The sequence below is a fragment of the Dipodomys spectabilis genome, unplaced genomic scaffold, assembly GCF_019054845.1.
Source record: "Dipodomys spectabilis isolate Male_0828 unplaced genomic scaffold, ASM1905484v1 ptg000141l, whole genome shotgun sequence".
In the NCBI taxonomy this organism is placed as follows: Eukaryota; Metazoa; Chordata; class Mammalia; order Rodentia; family Heteromyidae; genus Dipodomys; species Dipodomys spectabilis.
The window spans coordinates 5,474,242-5,497,514 of record NW_024870818.1 but is presented as its reverse complement, the minus strand read 5'-3'; the positions used below and the strand labels follow the sequence as shown (position 1 = coordinate 5,497,514).

The 23,273-nt window shown below is 40.3% G+C and overlaps 1 protein-coding gene across 4 annotated transcripts in view; it reads left to right on the top strand.

Moving 5' to 3' along the window:
* The window catches only part of Sanbr (SANT and BTB domain regulator of CSR), a 59,630-nt gene that overhangs the window by 26,966 nt on the left and 9,391 nt on the right, over window positions 1-23,273 (top strand). For all 4 annotated transcript variants that reach the window (XM_042691272.1, XM_042691271.1, XM_042691274.1 and 1 more), the window contains 7 exons: window positions 1,003-1,126; window positions 5,213-5,365; window positions 10,957-11,102; window positions 11,968-12,067; window positions 14,297-14,329; window positions 16,964-17,063; window positions 22,768-22,859. In XM_042691272.1, coding sequence (XP_042547206.1) covers window positions 1,003-1,126; window positions 5,213-5,365; window positions 10,957-11,102; window positions 11,968-12,067; window positions 14,297-14,329; window positions 16,964-17,063; window positions 22,768-22,859 — 748 coding nt within the window. The remainder of the gene's footprint in view (window positions 1-1,002; window positions 1,127-5,212; window positions 5,366-10,956; window positions 11,103-11,967; window positions 12,068-14,296; window positions 14,330-16,963; window positions 17,064-22,767; window positions 22,860-23,273) is intronic.

The window sequence follows — 23,273 nt, the reverse complement described above, 5'->3', positions numbered from 1 at the left end:
TACATAAGCCCTGGGTTTGATTCCTCAGTACCACAAAAACAAAATAATAAAACAGCAACAACAAATGTAGTTTTAAGCCTCTATTAGCCAGGCGCTGGTGGCTCACGCCTGTAATCCTAGCTACTCAGGAGGCTGAGATCTGAGGATCGCGGTTCAAAGCCAGCCCGGGCAGGAGAGACCGTGAGACTCCTATCTCCAATAAACCACCAGAAAACTGGAAGTGGCGCTGTAGCTCAAGTGGTAGAGCGCTCGCCTCAAGCTGAAGAGCTGAGGGACAGCGCCCAGGCCCAGAGTTCAAGCCCCACGACCGACAAAAAAAATATATATATATATTACTAAGCCTTTATGTTTATATATTACATTTTCTAATCACTAGAAAATGCTATTTGAAAAGAATGTAAGGAACCAACATATTCATGAAATGTTCAAATCAAATCACAGGTAATTAACAGCATATCTTGAATGTAATTAAAATGATGTTCCACTTAACAACAGATACCTTAAGTTCCAACTATTGGCTTGTTTGAACTAGGTTCAATTAATAATATGTTAACTGAGCAAAATAATTTTTTAGTCTTTCATGCTATCTTCTGTTGTCTATAAAATACATTTTCCTGGGGCTGGGAAGGTGGCTCAGTGGTAGAGCGCTTGACTTGCATGCCCGAGGCCCTGGGTTCGATTCCTCAGCACCACATAAGCAAAAAGAAAAAAGCCGGGAGTGGTGCTGTGGCTCAAGTGGTAGAGCGCTAGCCTTGAGCTGAAGATCTGAGGGACAGCGCCCAGGCCCAGAGTTCAAGCCCCACGACCGGACCAAAAAAAAAAAAAAAATACATTTTCCTTTGGAGTGACCCATTCAAATCTATCATCTGAAGAATATTCTTAGAAATAAGCCATAAAGTCATCTGAAGAATATTCTTAGAAATAAGCCATAAAGTTAAAAAACATTTGTTTGAAACAATGCTTACTTGTAAAATAATATAACATTTGAGTCTCTTTCCTCAGAGATAAAACTTGGGATGTTCACGAGTATTTGAATAGTCTTTTTGAAGAATTAAAATCTTGGAGAGATGTCTATTGGCGCTTATGGGGAACGATCAACTGGCTCACCTGCTCGAGATGTTGTCAGGTGAGATTATATTTCAATATTTTATGCTATACACATTAAGAGTAAGATTCAAGCTGGGTACCAGTTGCTCACACCTGTAATCCTAGCTACTCAGAAGAAGCTATCTCAGAACTGAGGTTTGAAGCCAGCCTGGACAGGAAAGTGCATGAGACTCATCTCCAATTAATCACCAAAAAGTCAGAGGTAGAGCTGTGGCTCAAGTAATAGAGTATCAGCCTTGAGTAAAAGAAGGTAAATGAGAGCTTGAGGTCCTGAATTCAAGCCCCAGTACCAGCACACAAAAAATAAATAAATACAGTGTCTCTTTGTGTGTTCTGTTTAGTTAGTATCATTGGATTGTGTTTAGATAGTATCTAACATCTGTGAAAGAAACTAGCAGTAAAAGCAGTGGAGCTATTAAACATTGCTCGCATCCTGCTTCATTTCTCTTGCTATGCTTCTTACACTTCTTATTCACATTGTTGAACAATTCTTGCTGGCTTTTTAGAAGAAAAAAATTGATTTTAAATGATCAAATCAATCTGTCAATGAAAATAAAATACAGAATCCCTACTGCCTTTATTTCCAGCCATTTTCTCACTGTCCTATACAATTTCAACAGCAATTCAGAAGCACCTTTGCAAATAAGGTTGTTAATTGGTTACCTTTTTGCCTATACCACTGAGCTATTTCCCATGTTCATTTAATATTTATAAATGAAGTTGATAATAATAAAAGTACAAGGAATCTTGTGATTTGAAGAGACCTGTAACTTTTTATAGAGTCCAGTCATTCCTAATAAAAAATTAAATAAATCTAGAATTTACTACATATAGTTTTTATTAACATTTTTATTATTATCTTTAAGTAGTTGTACAAATAAGTACCCATTCTACAAAACATTATTACATATAAATTTTAAAGTTTCTCCTGGGATAATTACATAGAAGTAGGATTACTGAGCTAATAATATTAAATGTAAGTTTATCATTTACCATGCCTAGCAGTTTTCCACAGTTCCTAAGCCTTTACATTCATACAACTAAATGAGAGAATTCAAGCCAGCCACTGGTGGCTCCCACATATAATCCTAGCTACTCAGGCGGCTAAGATCTGAGGATCACAGTTCAAAGCCAGCCCAATCAGGAGAGTCTATGAGACTCTTATCTCCAATTAATCACAAGAAACCTGAAGTGGAGGCTGTGGCTCACAAAGTAGTAGAGTGCTAGGCTTAAACAAAAGAGCTGAGGGACGGTGTCGAGGCCCTGAGTTCAAGCCTCATGATCGACAAACAAAAAAAGAGAGAGTTCTAACTACTCTATATCTTACTGATACTTGATATCGTCAGGCTTGTTGTTAATCTAATTGTTTTTTGTCTTCAAATTCCTTATGAATTTATATACATATTTGGAACCTATTAAATTTTTTGCAATTTTTTTATAATTAAGACATGGTAAGTTTTATTCTCTGTGACTTAAAGTTAAGCCATAGATTCCATTAATAAGGAAGCTATTTACCTTAAAACATCATGGAACAATCAAGTGAGACAAAATTTTATTTCATATTTCAATGTTTGTGTGTGTGTGTGTGTGTGTGTGTGTGTGTGTGTGTGTGTGCTGGTATTAGGCTTGAATTCAGGGCCTCATGCTCTGTTGGCTTTTTTGCTCAAGATGCACTCTACCGCTTGAGTCCCACTTTCGCTTCTGGCTTTCTGCTTGTGAATTGGAGATAAGTTGAGAGATAACTGGGAATTGGCTTCAAACTGGGATTCTCAGATCTTGATCTCCGAAGTAGTAAGATTACAGATATAAACCACCAGTGTATAGCTTTCACTGTAAAATTTTTAGATGATTTTCCTAGTTATAAAATTGGATGCCTCTGTTGAATTTTCAGAAAAGAAGGGGAAAACACAGAGGTAGCTTTTTTTGATTAGGAGTTGAACTTTAGAATTTAGGAAATGGTGGGAAATCAACTGCCCAATGGATTGAATATATAACCAGTCAATGGTTATATAAAGCTTGAGACTCTGAAAGACATTGACCATTATTCCTTTTCGCTCTCTTATTTTATAGGAATGTGGTATACTTTCAGAAATATACTGCATCCTTATTAGTAAATACAGACAACTTAGGGGGAAAAAATGGTAAATTGCAACTTTGGAGTTACTGGTTTCTTAACAGCTGTGAATATTTTTCTGTGGTACACTGGAGACAGGAAGACTACTGAAAATTTTGCACTTGGATTTTGTTTTTAAGACTTAATCTTGGGAGTGGCACTGTGGCTCAAGTGGTAGGGCATTAGCCTCGAATACAAAGAGGCTCAGGGACAGTGCCCAGGCCCTGAGTTCAACTGAAAAAAAGGTGGGGGGGGTGGGCTGGGAAGGTGGCTCAGTGGAAGAGTGCTGCCTTTGCATGCATGAGGCCCTGGGTTCGATTCCTCAGCACCACATAAGCAGAAAAAGCCAGAAGTGGTGCTGTGGCTCAGGTGGTAGAGCGCTAGCCTTGAACTGAAGAGCTGAGGGACAGTGCCCAGGTCCCTGAGTTCAAGTCTCATGACCAACAAAAAAAGGGGGGCGGGGCTGAACTCTGGGCCTGGGCACTGTCCCTCAGCTCTTCAGCTCAAGGGTAGCGCTCTACCACTTGAGCCACAGTGCCACTTCCGGCTTTTTCTTTTTATGTGATGCTAAGAAATTGAATCCAGAGGCTCATACATGTGAGGCAAGCACTCTTATCACTGAGCCAACTTCCCAGCCCAAGACTTAATCTTTTTTCTTTATAAAATAGTAGAATCAGACTGTCTATTCCAAAATGCCTTTTCTCTGATCAGAAACAAAAACTACTGTCAGTATGTCATGATAGAAGACAAAAGGAGTGAAAGCAAATAAACTTTCCACAATATTAAAAAGAATAAAAATACAATTGGATGCCTATCAAAATGTTTTTTGTTTTTTTTTAACCAGTCCTAGGGCTTGAACTCAAGTGCTGGGCACTGTCCCTGAGTTTCTTTTGTTCAAGGCTAGCACTCTACCACTTGGGCCACAGTGCCTCTTCAGGCCTTTTCTATTTATTTGATAATGAGGAATCGAACTCAGGGCTTCATGAGTGCTAGGCAAGCACTCTACCACGAAGCCACTTTCCCAGCCCTATCAATATGTTTTATTCATCTGAATTTAGTAGTTTGTTTTGCCTTTTTCTTTATTTTCTTCATGGTGGTAGAGTGTATTCACACTTGCTAGGCAGATGCTCTACCAGTTTAAGCCGCTCAAGAAGCCCTTTTTGTTTTGCTTATTTGTTTTTGTTTTCTTGAGACAGCATCTCAGTTTATACCCACACTGGCCTTTGATCCTTCTATTTGTGCTTTTTCCCCCCCATCCCCATTGCTGGAATAACAGGTATATGCCTCATGCCACCATACCCAGAAACTGGTTGAGATAGAATCTCACAAACTTTTTGCCTTGGTTGACCTCAAACTGCATTTCCCCAATTTATTTATTTATTTATTTAGTCAGTTGTGGGGCTTGAACTCGGCCTGAGCGCAATCCCTGAGCTTTTCAGCTCAAGGCGAGTGCTCTACCACTTAAGCACAGTACCACTTCCAATTTTCTGGAGGTTAATTGGAGATGAGAGTCTCACAGACTTTCCTGCCTGGGCTGCTTTAACTGGAGATAAGAGTCTCACGGACTTTCCTGCCTGGGCTGGCTTTGAACCATGATCCTCAGATCTCAGCCTCCTGAGTGGCTAGGATTACAGCAACCTGGGCCTGGCTTCATTTCCCCAATTTCTGTCTCCCAAGTAGTTTGGATTACAGGTTTGAGCCACTGCTCCGTGCTTTGCCTTTTATTGAGGTATAATTCATGTAATAAAATTCATTTGCTATAAATTTACAAATCAGTGGGTTTTGTTAAACTTACATAGTTGGGAACAATTATCATCGTCTGATTTTAGAAAATAGCAATCACCCAAGAAAGATTTTTGTACTCAGTTTCTTCCACTACATCCACCTCAATACCATAACTTATTTCTGTACATTTCATATGAACAAGACATATAATATATATAGTCTTTTTTATGGTACTTTTGAAACGGCTAATTTTGTTGTATTTTCCAGGCTTTCCTCTGCATTGAATATTCACATTGTCAATATCACTCTGAAATGGTGATTTATCCTACCACAGCAAGCTCACCAAGCACTGTTGGTACTGGATTTTATCCCTGTTGTAACCAAAAGGTTCTTCGATTTGATCCCACTCAGCTCACAAAGGTAAATTTTGGATATGTCTCTGTTTTAGTTACAGTACTCCCTAACATTTTAATGTAAATCATATACAGTACCAGGACTTAAACTCTGGGCTTCACACTCTGCCTTGGCTTTCTTCCTTACAGCTGACACTTTGAGCCATGCTTCTAACCCAGTTTTTTGCTGGTTAATTAGAAATGGAATCTCTCAGACTTTCCTTCGTGGGTGGCTTCAAACTGCTATCCTCCTAGTCTTAGGTTCCTAAGTAGCTAGGATTACAAGCATGAGCCACTGCCACCTAAAATTAGTTTTTAATAGTTTTTAAAGTACAACAGTAATGTATTCAAGTAGAAAAGATTTTAAACAGAAAACAAAGACTTAAAACAGTACATAAGAAAGCAAAGAATAAAATAACCCAGGTTCTGGTAGCTCACATCTACAATCCTAACTACTTAGACGGCTGAAATCTGAGAATCCCAGTTTAAAGCCAGTCCAGGCAGGAAAGTCCAATGAGACTCTTGTGTCCAATTAGCCACCAAAAAGCTAGAAGTGAAGCAGTAGCTCAAATGGTAGAGTACTAGCCTTGAGTGAAAAAGCTGAGGAACAGCGTCCAGGCCCTGAGTTTAAGCCCCAGGACTGGCACAATCAATCAAATCAAATCAAATAGAAGAAATTGAAATCCCTCTGTATCATTCCCTAATCTCCATCTCCTTACACAACTAGAAGTAACAGTTTCCTTTCAAACGTTTTAATAAGTAGATTTTAGACACAAACTATCTATAGGGTGTGTTTGTTGTTTACTGGATTATATTAATCTGATGTTCTATAATTTGTGTTTTTCACACAAAAACATTCCAAGTTACCTGTCTGTACCATTTTATCTAATTGCTGATTAAAAGTCCAAGTTTACATTATCACAATTATTTCACCATTTCTCCTGTCAATGAACATTTAGGTTGATGTATTACAATGTTCCGTGAACATCCTTGCATATAGTATGTGAGTACTGCTATCAGTTAGATTCCTTCATTACTTAAGTGTTTGAAAATGTTATATAATTGAATTTCATAAATGGATGAAAGGAATCTAAAGCTCATCATTGACATCATACAAAAAGTATTTATGAAGTACCGAAGATGAGCTGCATACTTTGTGAATATGGGTTGAGAAGTATCTATGAATCTAGCAAACTTTATACAGAAGTGCAATATAAAATATTACAATTAAAATTCTAAGACTCAGTATTATAAAGATAATAAATCCTCCACAAGCAACCTATATGGAGCCAGTTCCTACAAATAAACATTTTTAAAAAGACTAATAACTAGGGAAAATGAAATTTAAAAATCACAAGAAGATCCATATTCACCAATATGAGTGCAATCAAAATATCTTATTAGCTTTTAGGGTGGATGTAGAGTAATGGTAATTCTCAGATGCTGCTGGAGGTTAAGAGGGAAGAGCAACAGGGAAATGTAAAAGAATGTAACAATATTTGTTAATTGCCACAATTAAAAATAGTCTATCCATCGGCTACAGAATTATTAAACAAATGATACATATTAATACAATGGAACACTATATATTAAGGAAATTTTTATGATTTTGTGCACTAAACATGACTCCATGATGTCAAACAAAACCAGTGAGGTAAAACAACTATAGTTTTTGTTTTGTTTTGTTTTGCCAGTCATGGTGCCTGAACTCTGGGCCTGGGCACTGTCCCTCAGCTCTTCAGCTCAAGGCTAGTGCTCTACCACTTGAGCCACAGCACTACTTCCAGCTTTTTCTGCTTATGTGGTGCTGAGGAATCGAACCCAGGGCCTCATGCATGCAAAGCAAGCACTCTACCACTGAGCCACCTTCCCAGCCCAAACAACTATAGTTTTTAAGGATACATCCATAAGTGGCAAAAGGATGAGAAAAGGAAGTAGTTTGTATAGAATTAGGATAAAGAAGGCAGGTGTCTGTGGCTCATGCCTATAATTCTGGCTACTCAGGAAGTTGAGACCTGGAAAATACCATGGTATGAAGCTCACCTGGGCAGAAAACTCCATTTCCAATTATCCAGCAGAAAAACTGAGGTAACAGTCTGGCTCAGCAGTAAAGCACCAAGCCAGAGCATGACGCCTTGAGTTCAAGACCAGGTACCAGAAAAGATAGGAGTTATCTTTTGGGAAAGGGGAGGTAATTATTTAGGTTCAGCTCTTATTTTCTTTTTCTTTCTTTTTTTTTTTTTTTATTTTTGGCCAGTCGTGGAGCTTGAACTCAGGGCCTGGGCACTATCTCTGAACTTCTTTTGCTGAAGGCTAGCTAGCCCTCTACCACTTGAGCCAAAGCACCACTTCAGGCTTTTCCTGTTTATGTGGTACTGAGGAATTGAACCCAGAGCTTCATGCATGCTAGGCAAGTGCTCTACCACTAAGCCACATTCCCAGCCTGTTCAGCGATTTTTTTTTTTCTTCCAGTACTAGTGTTTGAACTTTTGGTCCCCACTACCACCAATTATGGGCACTGGAACTCAAGGCCTTTTATTTTATTTATTTTTTTTTTCAAGGCCTTTTACTTGCTCTTGCTGGCACTCTACCAGTTGAGCCTTTCCTCTAGCCCTGCTTTTTGTGAATTATTCTGGAGATAAGAGTCTCAAAACTCTTCTGTCCAGATCATCTTGAACTGTTATCTCTAGACCTCAGCCTCCTGAGTATAGCTAAGATTACAGGCATATAAGCCAGCAGCGCCCTTCTATATGTTCTATTTATTAATATGGCTAGATGTACCTGATAATCAATGTTTTATGTATTTTTTTGGGGTGGGGGGGTCCGGTCATGGGGCCTGAACTCTGGGCCTGGGCACTGTCTGTCCCTCAGCTCTTCAGCTCAAGCCTAGCAGCACTCTACCACTTGAGCCACAGCACCACTTCCAGCTTTTCTCTTTTTGTTTATGTGGTGCTGAGGAATCGAACCTAGGGCCTCAGGCATGCAAGGCAAGCGCTCTACCTCTGAGCCACCTTCCCAGCCCCTAATCTATGTTTTAATCTCTTTTCTGTATCTCCCCCCTCCCCACACACACACCCAAAAAAAAGGAGTCAAGCCAGGTGCTGGTGGCTTACACCTGTAATCCTAGCTACTCAGGAGGCTGAGATCTGAGGATCACAGTTCAAAGCCAGCCTGGGCAGGAAAGTCCGTGAGACTCTTTTCTCCAATTAACCACCAGAAAGTCGGAAGCAGTGCTATGGCTTAAGTTGTAGAGCTCTCACCTTGAGCTGAAGAGCTCAGAGAGTGGCCAGGCCCAGAGTTCAAGCCCCATGACCATCAACAACAAAAAAGTAGTCAAATATAATTCGAAAAATAAAGAAGAAAAGTAAAATAAAAATAAAACTAATTATTTTTAAGTTTTAGCAAGAATGAATTTTATTATAACTGAGTTAAAGTAGGAAAGGATGAGATTAATGATATCTGTTCCTCATGTAGGAAATGAATAAAAGACTCAAAATGACAGTTCTTATCTGTAGCCTTTATACTAGACAAGTGCATGTGGTCTCATCAGTATAGCAACTCCTAATCCTTAGACAATGATTTTAAGATGAGTAAGGTCTACCAAAAACCCAAGTAGTCCTCAGAATTGCTTTTTACCAGATATGCCTTTCTCTCCACCTCTACTAATTCATAAGAATGTGTGCATTTACTATTTTAAAGGAGAGGGCAGACTCAGATGGCCTCTCCTATGTGCCCTGCTCTTTTTTGTTCTTTTTTTTTTTTTTTCAGCCATGGGGCTTGAACTCAGGGCTTGGGCCACAACACCATGACCAGTTTCCTGGTGGATAATTGGAGATAAGTCTGATTGGCTTCAAATTGGATCCTCAGATCCCAACGGTCTGAATAGCTAGAATTACAGGAGTGAGCCACCAGGGCCCCAACACCACTGATCTTATACTTTAACATTAAAAATGAAGTTTGGTATGGAAAGAGAGCTTAACTCCTCTCCCCCAATCCTCCCACTCCTATTGTTTCCTGTTTTTCTTGTGGTACTTTTTTAATTGGTTTAGCTTTGCTGGTTAACTGGAGATAAGAGTCTTTCAGTTTGTCTGACCCAGCTGGCTTTGAACCTCAGTCCTTAGATCTCAGCCTCTTACTCAAAATTACAGCTGTAATTACAGCCATCTGTACCCAACTGCTACCTGGTTTTATATTTGTTAAAAGAAATATATAATTTTCAGCTAGGTACTGGGGGTTTATGCCTGTAATCCTAGCTACTCAGGATGACATTGAGGATTGCAGTTTGAAGCCAGCTGGAGCAGGAAAGTTCACAAGATTCTCATCTTCTGTTAACCACCAAAAAGCCAGAAGTGGAGCTGTGGCTCAAGTGGTACAGTACAGCAGAAAGATATAGAAATGATCAGTGTTGTCTATCTAATGTAGTTTTTTTTTTTTTTTATTGAGTAGATGGTTGACCCTAAAAGAGTTGGCAATTTGTGTGTGTGTGTGTGTGTGTGTGTGTGTGTGTGTGTGTGTGTGTGTGTGTGTGTGTGTCTGTGTCTGTGTGTGTGTGTGTGTGTGTCAGTTGTGGAGCTTGAACTCTGGGCTTGGGTGCTGTCCCTCAGCTCTTCAGCTCAAGTTGAGCACTCTACCATTTGAGCCACAACACCGCTTCCGGTTTTCTAGTGGTTTATTGGAGATAAGAGTCTCACAGAGTTTCCTGCCCGGGCTGGCTTTGAACCGCGATCCTCAGATCTTAGCTTCCTGAGGAGCTATGATTACAGGCATTAACCACCAGCACCAGGCTCCGCAATTTTTTTTGAGTTGGGGGTGTGCTGGTCCTGGGGCTTGTTTCAGAGCTTTGCTTGTCGCTGAGCTTTTGTTACTCAAGGCTAGCACTCTACCATTTGAGCTATAATTCTACTTCCAGTTTTTTAGTGGTTAATTGGAGATAAATCTCATGGACTTCATGGGGGCTGGGAAGGTAGCTCAGTGGTAGAGCGCTTGCCTTGCATGCATGAGGCCCTGAGTTCAATTCCTCAGCACCACGTAAGCAGGAAAAAAAAAGCTGGAAGTGGCGCTATGGCTCAAGTGGTAGAGGGCTAGCCTTGAGCTGAAGAGCTGAGGGGACATCGCCCAGGCCCAGAGTTCAGGCCCCATGACCGGACCCCAAAAAAAAAAAAAATCTCATGGACTTTACTGCCAAGGTTGGATTTGAACTTCTGTCCTCAAATCTCAGCCTCCTGAGTAGCTAGGATAATAGGTGTGACACACACACCCCCATCCCCTACTCCTGTGCTCAGCTCACAGACATCTTTGAAAGAGTATTTCTAGCTGGGCACTGGTGGCTCATGCCTTTCATTCTAGGTACTCAGGAGGCTGCTAAATTTGAGGATGGCAATTCAAAGCCAGTCTAGGCAAGAAAGTCTATGAGACTCTTATTCCCAATTAACTACCAAAAAAAAAAAAAAAAAAAGCCAGAAGTATTCAAGTGGTAGAGTGCTAGCCTTGAGGGAAAAAGATCAGGGCAATGCCCAGGCCCTAAGTTCAAGCCCCACCATCAGAAATAAAGAAATAAAATAAATAAAAGAGTATTTCTATACTGAACCAACTTTCAATTTAATGTCTCTTATGTGACAGGGCTGTAAAGTGAGGGACCACACGATTGCTCTTCGTGATCAAGCTGAAGGTGGGGATTTGATGTCTTGTCCAACTAGTAAAATCCTGGATGATCTATACGAACACAAAGATGTTATTGTTGTGCCCTTTTTTAAAGATGCGGTTAGGTGAGGAAAAAAAATGACCCACACCATTTTGAAGGTTTATTGAGAGGTTTCTATTTCAGAATGCTATCTCCCTAGTACTTTCCAATCAGTAATGTCATCCTCAGATATTTTTCATTATTTCAAAAAGCTCAACCAAAATTATGTTAGTTTACAGTAAAAGTAAACAGATATTTGTTTGACAGTTAAAACATAAAAGTCTTGGAAGGATTGGGTACTTGACTCAAATGATAGAGTACTTGCTTATCTGGAAAAATTATAAGAGACATAAAGGCTGGGAATATGGCTTCGTGGTAGAGTGTGTGGCTAGCATGCATGAATCCCTAGATTTGATTCTATGGTACCACATTAACAGAAAAGGCTGGAAGTGGCACTGTGGCTCACTAATAGAGTACTAGCCTCAAGCAAAAGAAGCTCAGGGATAGTGCTCAGGCCTTGAATGCCCTGGAAAAAAAAAAAAAGAAAAAAGCTTGGTTGACACATTAGAAAAAGTGATGATAAGGCTATGAAATTGAGGGCTGGAGCATATTCTCTACAGTACCAATCATAGCAGCCTCTTCTACCACCTACCACCTGACAGGCATGCTGCTTGTAGAACAGTGGCATACCCATGTGGGATGTCTTTTGCTAGACAAATTCAGAAGTGTAAATATTGAAGTGGCAATCTTATTCTTAAGAACTGTATTTGTGTGTGTCTGTGTGTGTGTGTGAGAGAGAGAGAGAGAGAAAGAGGAGAGAGAGATGCTGCAGATCATACTTAGAGCCTCACGCCTAAGATGATGGTATGAAATATTTGCAGTAGAAAGATACACTGACTTAAGTATTTAAGAAATTGAATACCTCTCCATAAAAATGTTTCTTTTTCAAGTGATCCTGCAGTTGGCATCTATGATGAAAAGGGTCTAGAATGTGATGTTTTACTGGAGTCAAATGCACCATGGGGCCCCAAAACTGGGGAACTCAATGCTGTGAGTAACTTCTTTTACTTATTCTTCATATGTAAAACAATTGATGACATTTCATCTTTGACAGGAACCTGGTCAACTTAAATTGAAATGGAACTGATTATCTAATACTAACAAAATACTTTGCTAAATGAGTAAGACTGTGATAGAGTACATTGCTCTCAAAGAATTAGTAACTAATAGTTATGAGTATCTATTAGTTAATATGTATTCATATCTTAGATTATAGTTTTGGGTATTTTTGCTTGTCATGGGGCTTGAACTCGGGGCCTGAGTACTGTCCCTGAGCTCTTTTTGCCCAAAGCTAGCACTCACATGAAATTCTTTTTTGTTGTTGTTGTTGGTCATTGGGCTTGAATTCAGGGACTGGACATGTCCCTGAACTCATTTTGCTCAAAGCTAGCACTCTACCAATTTGAGCCACAGCACCACTTCCATTTTTCTGTAATTGGAGGTAAGAGTCTCACAGACTTTCCTGCCTGGGCTGGCTTTGAGCCATGAACCACAATCCTCAGTCCTCAGCCTCCTGAGAAATGGGTAGGGGGATGGAGATGTAGTTCAAAGGTAAAATGATTGCCTAGCATGTGTCAGGCCCTCAGTTTGAGACCCAGGACTCCAGGAGAAAAAAGAAAATTGATACTTTTCCCAGTATCATTCTCAAAGGGCAAATAAATCACATGTACCTAATACAATTTTAGTTTATTTTGTTAAATATTTCAATTATATCTTACTTATAATCTTCAATTATATCAATTATATCTTATAAAAATTAAGGACTGATCTTACTTATTGTTTGATATATAACTCATAAATAAGTGTGAAGGGCAATGTTAATATAGCTATGTGGAGTTTATAACTTTTTTGTCAGTCATGTGACTTGAACTAAGGGCCTGGGTGCTGTAACTGATCTCTTGTGCTCAAGGCTAGTGCTCTACCACTTTGAACCACAGCACTACTTCTGATATTTTTGCACTCTTGCCTTTGTTTTTTAAATGTATTATTGTTATAAAGGTGATATACAGAGGGCTTACAGTTACATAAGTCAGGTGAAGAGTGAATTTCTTTTTGGATAATGTCACCTGCCCACCCCCCTGCACATTTTTTTCAAACACCCAGGTCATTCTCTCTCTTTTTTTTTTTAGATACTAGTTTGAACTAAGTATCTCACTTATTGTCTCTCTACCAACTGAGCCATGCCTCCAACTCATCCCCAGATCATTTTCTAGGGAAGATTTTTGTTGTTGTTGTTGTTGCTGTTTTCTTTTGAGATGAGATCTTCCTGTTTTACCCAGGCTGACCCCAGGCTGACCTCAAACACATGATTGATTTTTTTTCTTTTTGTGTGTATGTCTGTGTGCTGGTCCTGGGGCTTAAATTCTGGGCCTGGGTGCTGTCCATTATCTTTTCTGCTCAAGACTAGTGTTCTACTACTTGAACCACTTCTGGATATTTGATGATTAATAATAATAATTATTATAAGTAATAAATAATAATCTGCTTATAACAGTCCAGATTGTCCTGCCTAGACTGGCTTCTAACCACAGCCTCTTGAGTAGCTAGGATTGCAGGTAAAAACCACAGGTACCTGCCGGGCACTGGTGGCTCACGCCTGTAATCCTAGCTACTCAGGAGGCTGAGATCTGAGGATCGCAGTTCAAAGCCAGCCCGGGCAGGAGAGACCGTGAGACTCCTATCTCCAATAAACCACCAGAAAACCGGAAGTGGCGCTGTAGCTCAAGTGGTAGAGCGCTCGCCTTGAGCTGAAGAGCTGAGGGACAGTGCCCAGGCCCAGAGTTCAAGCCCTACGACCGACAAAAAAAAAAAAAAAAAAAAACACAGGTACCTGATTCATGATTGATTTTTTTTTTTTTTTTTGCCAGCCCTGGGGCTTGAACTCAGGGCTTGGGCACTGTCCCTAAGCTTCTTTTGCTCAAGGCAAGCACTCTACCACTTGAGCCGCGGCACTACTTCCAGCTTTTTCTGTTCATATGATTCTGAGGACTTGAACCCAGGGCTTCAAACATGCAAGGCAAGCACTCTACCACTAAGCTACAATCCCAGCCCTCATGACTGATTTTTAAATTCACATGCTAGGCTGAGTTTTAATTATTTTAACTAGAAAGGAACCATATTAGTGACTTTGTTCAGTTCTTCTACATAAACCATGTAAAAATAAGGACCTGCAATCTGGATAGGTGCAGATTAATTAACTTGGACTCCTCTGTCTTACAGTTCTTGTCATTGAAGAACTGGACTCTTCAACTGGTAAGCAAGCAGTCATATTCACCATTCATGAATCTTTTGCTTCATAAATTATATTTTAACAAAATTTTATCAGGATTTCATTTTATTTATTTATTTATTTTTGGGTCCGGTCGTGGGGCCTGAACTCTGGGCCTGTGCGCTGTCCCTCAGCTCTTCAGCTCAAGGCTAGCGCTCTACCACTTGAGCCACAGCGCCACTTCCGGCTTTTTTCATTTTGCTTATGTGGTGCTGAGGAATCGAACCCAGGGCCTCAGGCATACAAGGCAAGCACTCTACCACTGAGCCACCTTCCCAGCCCCCAGGATTTCATTTTAGTTAAATGTGTATCTGCTTTTTTATCTTCAGTTTTAAGCGTACCAAAAATATGGTTTAAAAAAAAGTTACAAGAAAGAAAAAAGTGTTTAAAACACACATGTACTCTATATTCTATCATTATAAGCAATAGACTTGTTAAGACTTTAAAGTCTCTTTTAAATCACATTTAGGAAGTTAAACAAACAAACTATTACATTATCATTATTTAGTTGTTTGATGGATTTTTTTGTTGTATTTATTATTGTTTTCATTTTTTTTTCACTTTGGGTTTCCCTATATAGCGTACACTGGCTTGAATTCTCCATCCTGAAGAGGCAAATCACTGCCTCCTTAGTACTAGGATTACAGGTGTGAGCCACCAGCGCCCGGCTTTCTTGGTTGATTTTTTAAACTATTTACCAATGCTGTACTTTTTGTCATCTGTATTTAGAAGAATAGAATAGGAGCCTAGGCGTTGGTGGCTTACCTCTGTAATCCTAATTACTCAGGAGCTGAGATATGGGGATATAGCCTGGGTAGAAGAATCAGAGAGACTCTAATCTCAAATTAACCAACAAAAATCTGAAAGTGGAAGTGTGGCTCAAGTGGTAAAGCACCAGCCTTGAGTGAAAAAGGTAAGAGTACAAGGTCCTGAGTTCAAACCCCAGGATAAGCATACATGCACAAAATAGAATAGGAATTTGGATTAGTAATGATAGATAGTAAAGCAAATTGATATAGGAAATGAATGCAAATATCCTTAAATAATACAGGCTAGATAATTGCATATATAATTGTTTATGAGATAATTATACACAATTATAATTTAGTTTTGTCTTGGGCAGTACTAGAGTTTGAACTCAGGGCTTCATACTTGTTGGGCAGGAACTCTATTGCTTGAGCACACCTCTACCCCTTAATATTAAGGGACATACTTTCAATTGAGTGATAGAAATAGAATTCTACAAATGCTGTTATATACATGTCACTATACTGGTTTCTGTGAAGGAAGGTAATAAGAAAATATTTGATGTAATATAATTCTGTCCTTAATAAAAATTTTTTTGGCGGTGGTAAGGCCTGGTTACTGTACTTGAGCTTGTATGCTTAAGGCTAGCACTCTACGACTTGCACTACAGCTCTACTTCCCACTTTTTGGTGGTTAATTGGAGATAAGAATCTCATGGACTTTCCTGCCTAGGCTGGCTTTGAACTTTGATCCTCAGATCTCAGCCTCCTGAGTAGCTGGGATTACAGGTGTGAGCCACTAGACTAAAAGTAGAAATTCTTATGGCTGTATCCTAAAGCTTGTGCTGGATATCCAGCAGTCAGTATTGATTCTTTTTATATTTTTTTATTTTTTTTATCGGTCGTGGGGCCTGAGCTCTGGGCCTGGGCACTGTCCCTCAGCTCTTTAGCTCAAAGCTAGCACTCTACCACTTGAGTCACAGCGACACTTCTGGCTTTTTCTGCTTATGTGATGTTGAGGAATTGAACACAGGGCCTCATGCATACAAGACAAGCACTCTACCACTAAGCCATCTTCCCAGCCCCAGTATTAGTTCTTATTTAACTCATTCATCCAGTCAAGTTTAGGTAAATGCATTTTAAAGAATTCATTAGAAGCGGACACTGGTGGTTCATGCCTGTAATCCTACCTACTAAGAAGGCTGAGATCTTAAGATTGCCTGCTCGGGCAGGAAACTCTGTGAGATACTTATCTCCAATTAACCACCAGAAAACCAGAAGTGGCACTGTGGCTCAAAGTGGTAGAGCAGGGGGGGAGGGGGGAGGCTGGGAAGGGAGGTGAAGGGTAATCAAAGGAGGAGGCTGCAATGCTTGGTAAGAAATGTATGCATTATCCTGCCCATGTAATTGTAACCCCTCTGTACAGTATGTTCTCAAATAAAATAAAATTAAATTAAAAAAAAAACAAAGTGGTAGAGCACCAGCCTTGGGCACAAAAGCTCAGGGATAGTACCCAGGCCCTAAGTTCGAGTTCAAGCTCCATGACTGGCAAAAAAAAAAAAAAAAAGAATTCACTAGAGATGTAATGATAATACATTTTTTCTTCTGGTTGTGGGGCTTGAACTCTGGGCTTAGGTGGTATCCCTGTGCTCTTTAGCTCAAGGCGAGCCCTCTACTACGTAAGCCACAGTGCCACTTCTGGTTTTCTAGTGGTTAATTGGAGATAAGAGTCTCACAGACTTTTCTGCCCAGGCTGGCTTTGAACCATGATCCTCAGATCTCAGTCTCCTCAGTAGCTAGGACTACAGGCTTGAGCTACTGGTGCCGGGCTTTGATAATACATTTATAATGTGTTTTTCTTTTTTAATTTAGAAACAGCAGTCACTATTTTCAGAAGAAGAAGAATATACTACTGGATCAGAGGTCACTGAAGATGAAGTTGGTGATGAGGAAGAAGTATCCAAGAAACAAAGTATTGGCTTCTAAGTTAAAACCAAGTCTCACCATTATAAAGGGTTATATTCTGAAGCTTTTAATGCAAGTGATAGGGAATTGGCTTATGTAACTACATGGTAGCTGACAACATTGGGGGAAAAAAATAAAAAAGAATAGAGGCCCCACTAAGATTCCATAACCCTGGCACCAAAACAAAATTTTCAAATACTTATAAAGGACAGTGTACTGAAAATCTTCCAAATTTTTATTTCAGATATAATTTAATGTGTAACACACATTAGATGAAATGGGATCAGAGATTTGTACCTGAGATGATTTGGATTGGCACTCAAATGAACAATTAATATTCATCAAGTGTGATTTTTTTTTAAGCCAGGTGCCAGTGGCTCACTCCTAGCTACTCAGGAGGCTGAGATCTGAGGATCGCGGTTCAAAGCCAGCCCGGCAGGAAAGTCTGTGAGACTCTTATCTCCAATAAACCACAAGAAAACCAGAAGTGGCGCTGTAGCTCTAGTGGTAGAGTGCTCTCCTTGAGCTGAAGAGTGCAGGGACAGCGCCCAAGCCCAAGGTTCAAGCCCCATGACCAACCCCCCCAAAATAAATTCATCAAGTGTGATTTTTTTTAATTAAAAGCATGATTATGATGCAACTATAAAGTAGACTTATGCTTTTTTTGTGTGTGCCAGAACTGGGGCTTGAACTCAAGTCTCATACTCTTGCTGTGCTTTTGCTTTTGCTCTCAAGGCTGGTGCTTGAGCCATGCCTCTACTGGCTTTTTTCCTGAGTTGGAGAGAAGATTCTATTGGTTTTGAGTGCCTGGGCTAACACTGAATTTGATCTAAGTAGCTAGGATTATGGGCATGAGCCACCAATACTTGGCATGTGTCAAAAAAAATCTAAGTTCTTTCCAAGAAACTAACTCAGCAAGGAAAATTGATCCAGAGAGTCTTTGAAGAACATCAGGTTAGGTGTAGTAACACGTGTCTATAATCCCAAGTACTCAGAAGACAGAGATCAAGAGGCTTGCAGTTTGAGGTCAGCCCAGGCTAAAAAGATAGCAAGACTCCTATTTCAAACAGTGAGGTAGGCATGGTAGGATGCAACTATAATCATAGCTATTCAGGAGGCATAAATTGGCAGGTTATAGTCCAAGGCCAACCCCTGGCAAAAAGTGTGTGACTCTATCTGAAAAATAACTAAAGCCAAGAGGACTAGACTCATGGCACAAGTACTGAAAACTGGCTTCAAACAATCCCTGAGCCCTAAGCTCAAACCCCAGTGCTGTTGCCCGCTCCTTTCACAGCTATCTTTCCTTTTCTCTCTTTTTGTTTTTTGTGCCATTACTAGTGCTTGAACTCAAGGCCTCAACACTTTTGCTCATGGCTATTGCTTTACTACTTGAGCCATGCTGCTTTCAATTCCAGCTTTTTGCTGGAAGTATCTCCCTCAGATTTATCTCCCTGAGCTGGCTTTAAACTTTGATCCTCAGATCTTCACCTCCTGAATAGCTAGGATTGTAGGTAGGAATCACTGGCACCAGGCTAGGATAAATGTTTTTATGTATGTGCTAATCCTAGGATTTGAACTCAGGACCTGGGTGCTGTCCTTGAGCTTTTTTCTCAAGACCAATGTTCTACCACTTGAGCCACAACTCCACTTCTGGCTTTTTGATGGTTAATTGAAGATAAGAATCTCACAGACTTTCCTGCCTAGATTGGCTTCCAACTATGATTCTGACTTCTCAGCCTCCTGATAGTTAAGATTATAGGCATGAGCCACTGGCACCTTCTTAAATGTTTTTGTTGTTGTTGTTGTTGTTGTTGTTTTTGGGGGGGTCCGGTCGTGGGGCCTGGGTGCTGTCCCTCAGCTCTTCAGCTCAAGGCTAGCGCTCTACCACTTGAGCCACAGCGCCACTTCCAGCTTTTTTCTTTTTGCTTATGTGGTGCTGAGGAATTGAACCCAGGGCCTCATGCATGCAAGGCAAGCGCTCTACCACTGAGCCACCTTCCCAGCCCCTGATTAAATGTTTTTTGTTTCTGTTTCTCCTTCTCTGCTTTTTTCTGTTAAGAAAATAATTTTAGTATATCATTTTAATTATCTTATTGGCTTTTTAGTTTTTTCTTGTTGTTCTGAAGTTTATATTACATTTTTTTACCCATTAATATCTGCTTAAAGCTAAGTAAGTATGAATATGGATTACTTTAGATAAGAGTCATCAAATAAGTGTTAATCATATCTGCCTTCTCCTCTTCTGTTTTGCTACTGTTATCAAATATATCTAGCCGCCCTTCCATATCCATGGGTACCCCAGGACAGCCCATCTGCAGATCCTGGGATGCTACATGCACACCTGAGTCATGCCCTAGGCCCTTTTTTGTATTCTGTTATTTCATCGGATTGTGTTTTGTTTTGTTTTGAGATAGGGTCTTGGTAACTTTGCCCAGGCTAGGCTGAAACTGGAGATCTTCCAGCCTCCCCCTCCCAAGTAGTTGGAATTACAGGTGTGCACCATCACACCCAGTTTTCATTTTCTTTATCTTGCAACTTTTGGTTGACATTGAAGGGTTTTTCTTCTGAAACTCTGAAATGGATTTTTCTTGAAGGTTGTTGGGTTTTTGTCTTGGAGGTCATTAACTTGCAGACTCTCACTGTAATTTGTTGCTGCTGCTGCCATAACCTGCCCCTAGAACTCACCCATCCTGTGTAGTTTGTGGATCAGTCAAGGATCTGGGCAGAGTTTACATTCAGAGTTTACATTGGGACTCACCTGCTTGTTGGTTCCTTTGCTTTATATGTTCCCCTAGACTTTATCCTTTTTTTTTTTTTTTTTTTTTTAACCAAGTCTGGGGCTTGAACTCAGGGCCTGGCATGGGCACTGTCCCTAAGCTTTATTTTGCTGAAGGTTAGCACTCTACCACATAAGCCACAGCTCCACTTTCCAGCTTTTTTTTTTTTTTTGGGTCCGGTAGTGGGGCCTGAACTCTGGGCCTGGGCGCTGTCCCTCAGCTCTTCAGCTCAAGGCTAGTGCTCTACCACTTGAGCCACAGCGCCACTTCCGGCTTTTTTCTTTTTGCTTATGTGGTGCTAAGGAATCGAACCCAGGGCCTCGAGCATGCAAGGCAAGCGCTCTACCACTGAGCCACCTTCCCAGCCCTCCAGCTTTTTGGTGGTTAACTGGAGATAAGAGTCACACAGAGGGGCTGGGAAGGTGGCTTAGTGGTAGAGCACTTGCCTTGCATGCATGAGGCCCTGGGTTCGATTCCCCAGCACCACATAAGCAAAAAGAAAACAAGCCAGAAGTGGCACTGTGGCTCAAGTGGTAGAGCGCTAGCCTTGAGCTGAAGAGCTTAGGGACAGCGCCCAGGCCCAGGGTTCAGGCCCCATGACCAGACCCAAAAATAAAAATAAATTTTTAAAAAAAAGAGTCTCACAGACCTTCCTGCTTGGGCTGGCTTTGAACCACAGTCCTCAGATCTTAGCCTCTTGGGTAGCTAAGATTACAGGTGTGAATTGCAAGTGCCCAGCTTCCCTAGACATTTGTCTTTGCAGATCAATCTGTCTTGTAACACTTCAAGCCAGTAAGGCTTCTGCTAACTGTATCTTGAGGTATTTTCAGTTTAGACAAAGAATTTAGTCAGAGGCACCAGGAACCCCCATTTCTTACCAAGAACAGTTCCATTTTGTAAGAGTTGGCAGCCTACCCTCGGTCCTACCTGCCTTTTTACTGGGCTTCCTAGAATCTCTCATACACTGCCTGGTCTAACACTCAGCTAAGAATTTGGGTAGAGTTTATGCTTAGGTTTTCAATTCCAAATGTGTTGTAGTCTTCCAAGACTATTATATTGGCAACTTCTCTCTGACTTTGATCTCTGTCACCTCTCTTAAGTGCATTACAGTTTTTCTCCCCAAGCCAAGGAGTCCAGGAAGTGGTTCAGGAGAGAGGCCACAAACTCACAGTTCTTAAGTATAAGTGCTCAACCCTCTGCCTGATCAATCTTCAAATGGTTGTTCATGATATTTTTGTTCTGCTTCTACCACTTACTTGGAAGGAATTGTCCAACCCTGCACATTACCATTGCCAGATATCCTATCTGTCCTGTATTTCCGCAACTTTATAACACTTAGTCTTCCAATTTAAGAGACACATGCAAGGAGTAACATTGTCAAAAAACAAATGTACTCATTACCTGAAACTGTAACCCCTCTATACATCATCTGTATAATAGCAATTAAAACATATATTTTGGGGAAAAAAGATCAAGCTACCAAGAGAATCTGTCTAGATTATTAATTTTGCTTGTTCATCATAATACCTTCAAGAGTTATCATTTACCATATTTTATTATTTATGGTAGTCATACAAAGTTATCCTTTTAACTAGTGCAGCAAAACTTGTGGAGGTGTTATACAAATAATTTTTGGGGGGGTCCAGTTGTGGGGCCTGAACTCTGGGCCTGGGCGCTGTCCCTCAGCTCTTTAGCTCAAGGCTAGGGCTCTACCACTTGAGCCACAGCACCACTTCTGGCTTTTTTCTTTTTGCTTATGTGGTGCTGAGGAATCAAACCCAGGGCCTCATGCATGCAAGGCAAGTGCTCTACCACTGAGCCACCTTCCCAGCTCCTACAAATAATTCTTGTTTGGAAAAGTTACCAGGTGTATTAGACTGACCTTCATACATTTTTTTTTTTTTTTTTTTTTTTTTTGGTCCGTCGTAGAGCCTGAACTCTGGTCCTGGGCGCTGTCCCTCAGCTCTTCAGCTCAGGGCTAGAGCTCTACCACTTGAGCCAGAGCACCACTTCCAGCTTTTTCTGCTTATGTGGTGCTGAGGAATTGAACTAAGGGCCTCATGCATGAGAAGCAAGCACTTTACCACTAAGCCACCTCCCAGCCATGTCATCATACATTATTTTTGGAAGAATACCTCCTCCCCATCCTATTTTCTGTCTCTAGCCTTTTTCTACTTAACTGAAAAAAAGTGATATCAAGAATGTCTTGCCGGGCGCTGGTGGCTCACGCCTGTAATCCTAGATACTCAGGAGGCTGAGATCTGAGGATCGCGGTTCAAAGCCAGCCCGGGCAGGAGAGACCGTGAGACTCCTATCTCCAATAAACCACCAGAAAACTGGAAGTGGCGCTGTAGCTCAAGTGGTAGAGCGCTCGCCTTGAGCTGAAGAGCTGAGGGACAGCGCCCAGGCCCAGAGTTCAAGCCCCATGACCGACAAAAAAAAAAAAAGAATGTCTTAGTTCAGAATGTAATTTATTTCAATCCTGCTTCTTCCCAAGACCAAGACCTGCCTGAGCAGAAATCATATTAGAGGCTTTGTATATGTGTGAGTTTTCTCTCATATTCTCAAATTATGTTTTTCTTGGTGACAAACAATTTTTAAATTTAGAAATGATTAGAAGATTAAATGTCTAGAAGATTGAATTAGAAGATGATTACAATGTCAAGTTAGGTTCAGAGACATAAATATGTCGTTTTCCTCAACATGTTTCTATATCTCATTTAATTGAGACTTCAAATTCATTCCCTTCACTTTTCTCCCAGAGATTAATGTACTGAAAGAGAACTCACTGTACTTCCGTAACCTCTCAAGAACTAGATTGCATGTGTGGGCCACCATGCCCAGCGGTTGTAAAATGATTTCATTGTTTAGAAGTAACAGGTACATTAGAGAGGTGAACGTTTTATACTCATAACATTGTCCTTCTATTATCAGGGAAAAAGGAGAAGCCAAAGAAGTTCACTAAGCAACCAAAAAAGCAGATGTCTTCACCTTGTGCTCAAAAGAAAGAAAAGGCATTGGAAAAGGTAACTCTAAATTGTCTATTATTATTCTGAAGTTCATATGAAGAAACCAGTAAATATAAACAGGGAAAATTCAAAATAGAAGTTCTATCAAAATAGAATGTTCACAAAACAAAATTAAGTTACTTATAGGCTTTAGGTTCTTTATAAATTAAAGATCTATAACATATCTAACATATCAACAAATCAAGAAAAGGGAAGGTATATAACCATGTGTATACTGGCATACCAGCATTTGTGTGAAATGGAAATTGTGTAAAATAAGTATTTCATTGTATACAAAATATCTCTGGAGAACTACACAATCACTAAGATTGCTTGGGAGTTGCCTTCTAAAAGGTGAGAAACTTCTTAATATTTGTGCTGTTTGAACCTTTTGAATTTGGAACCAGTATTACATATTTTAAAACTTAAAAA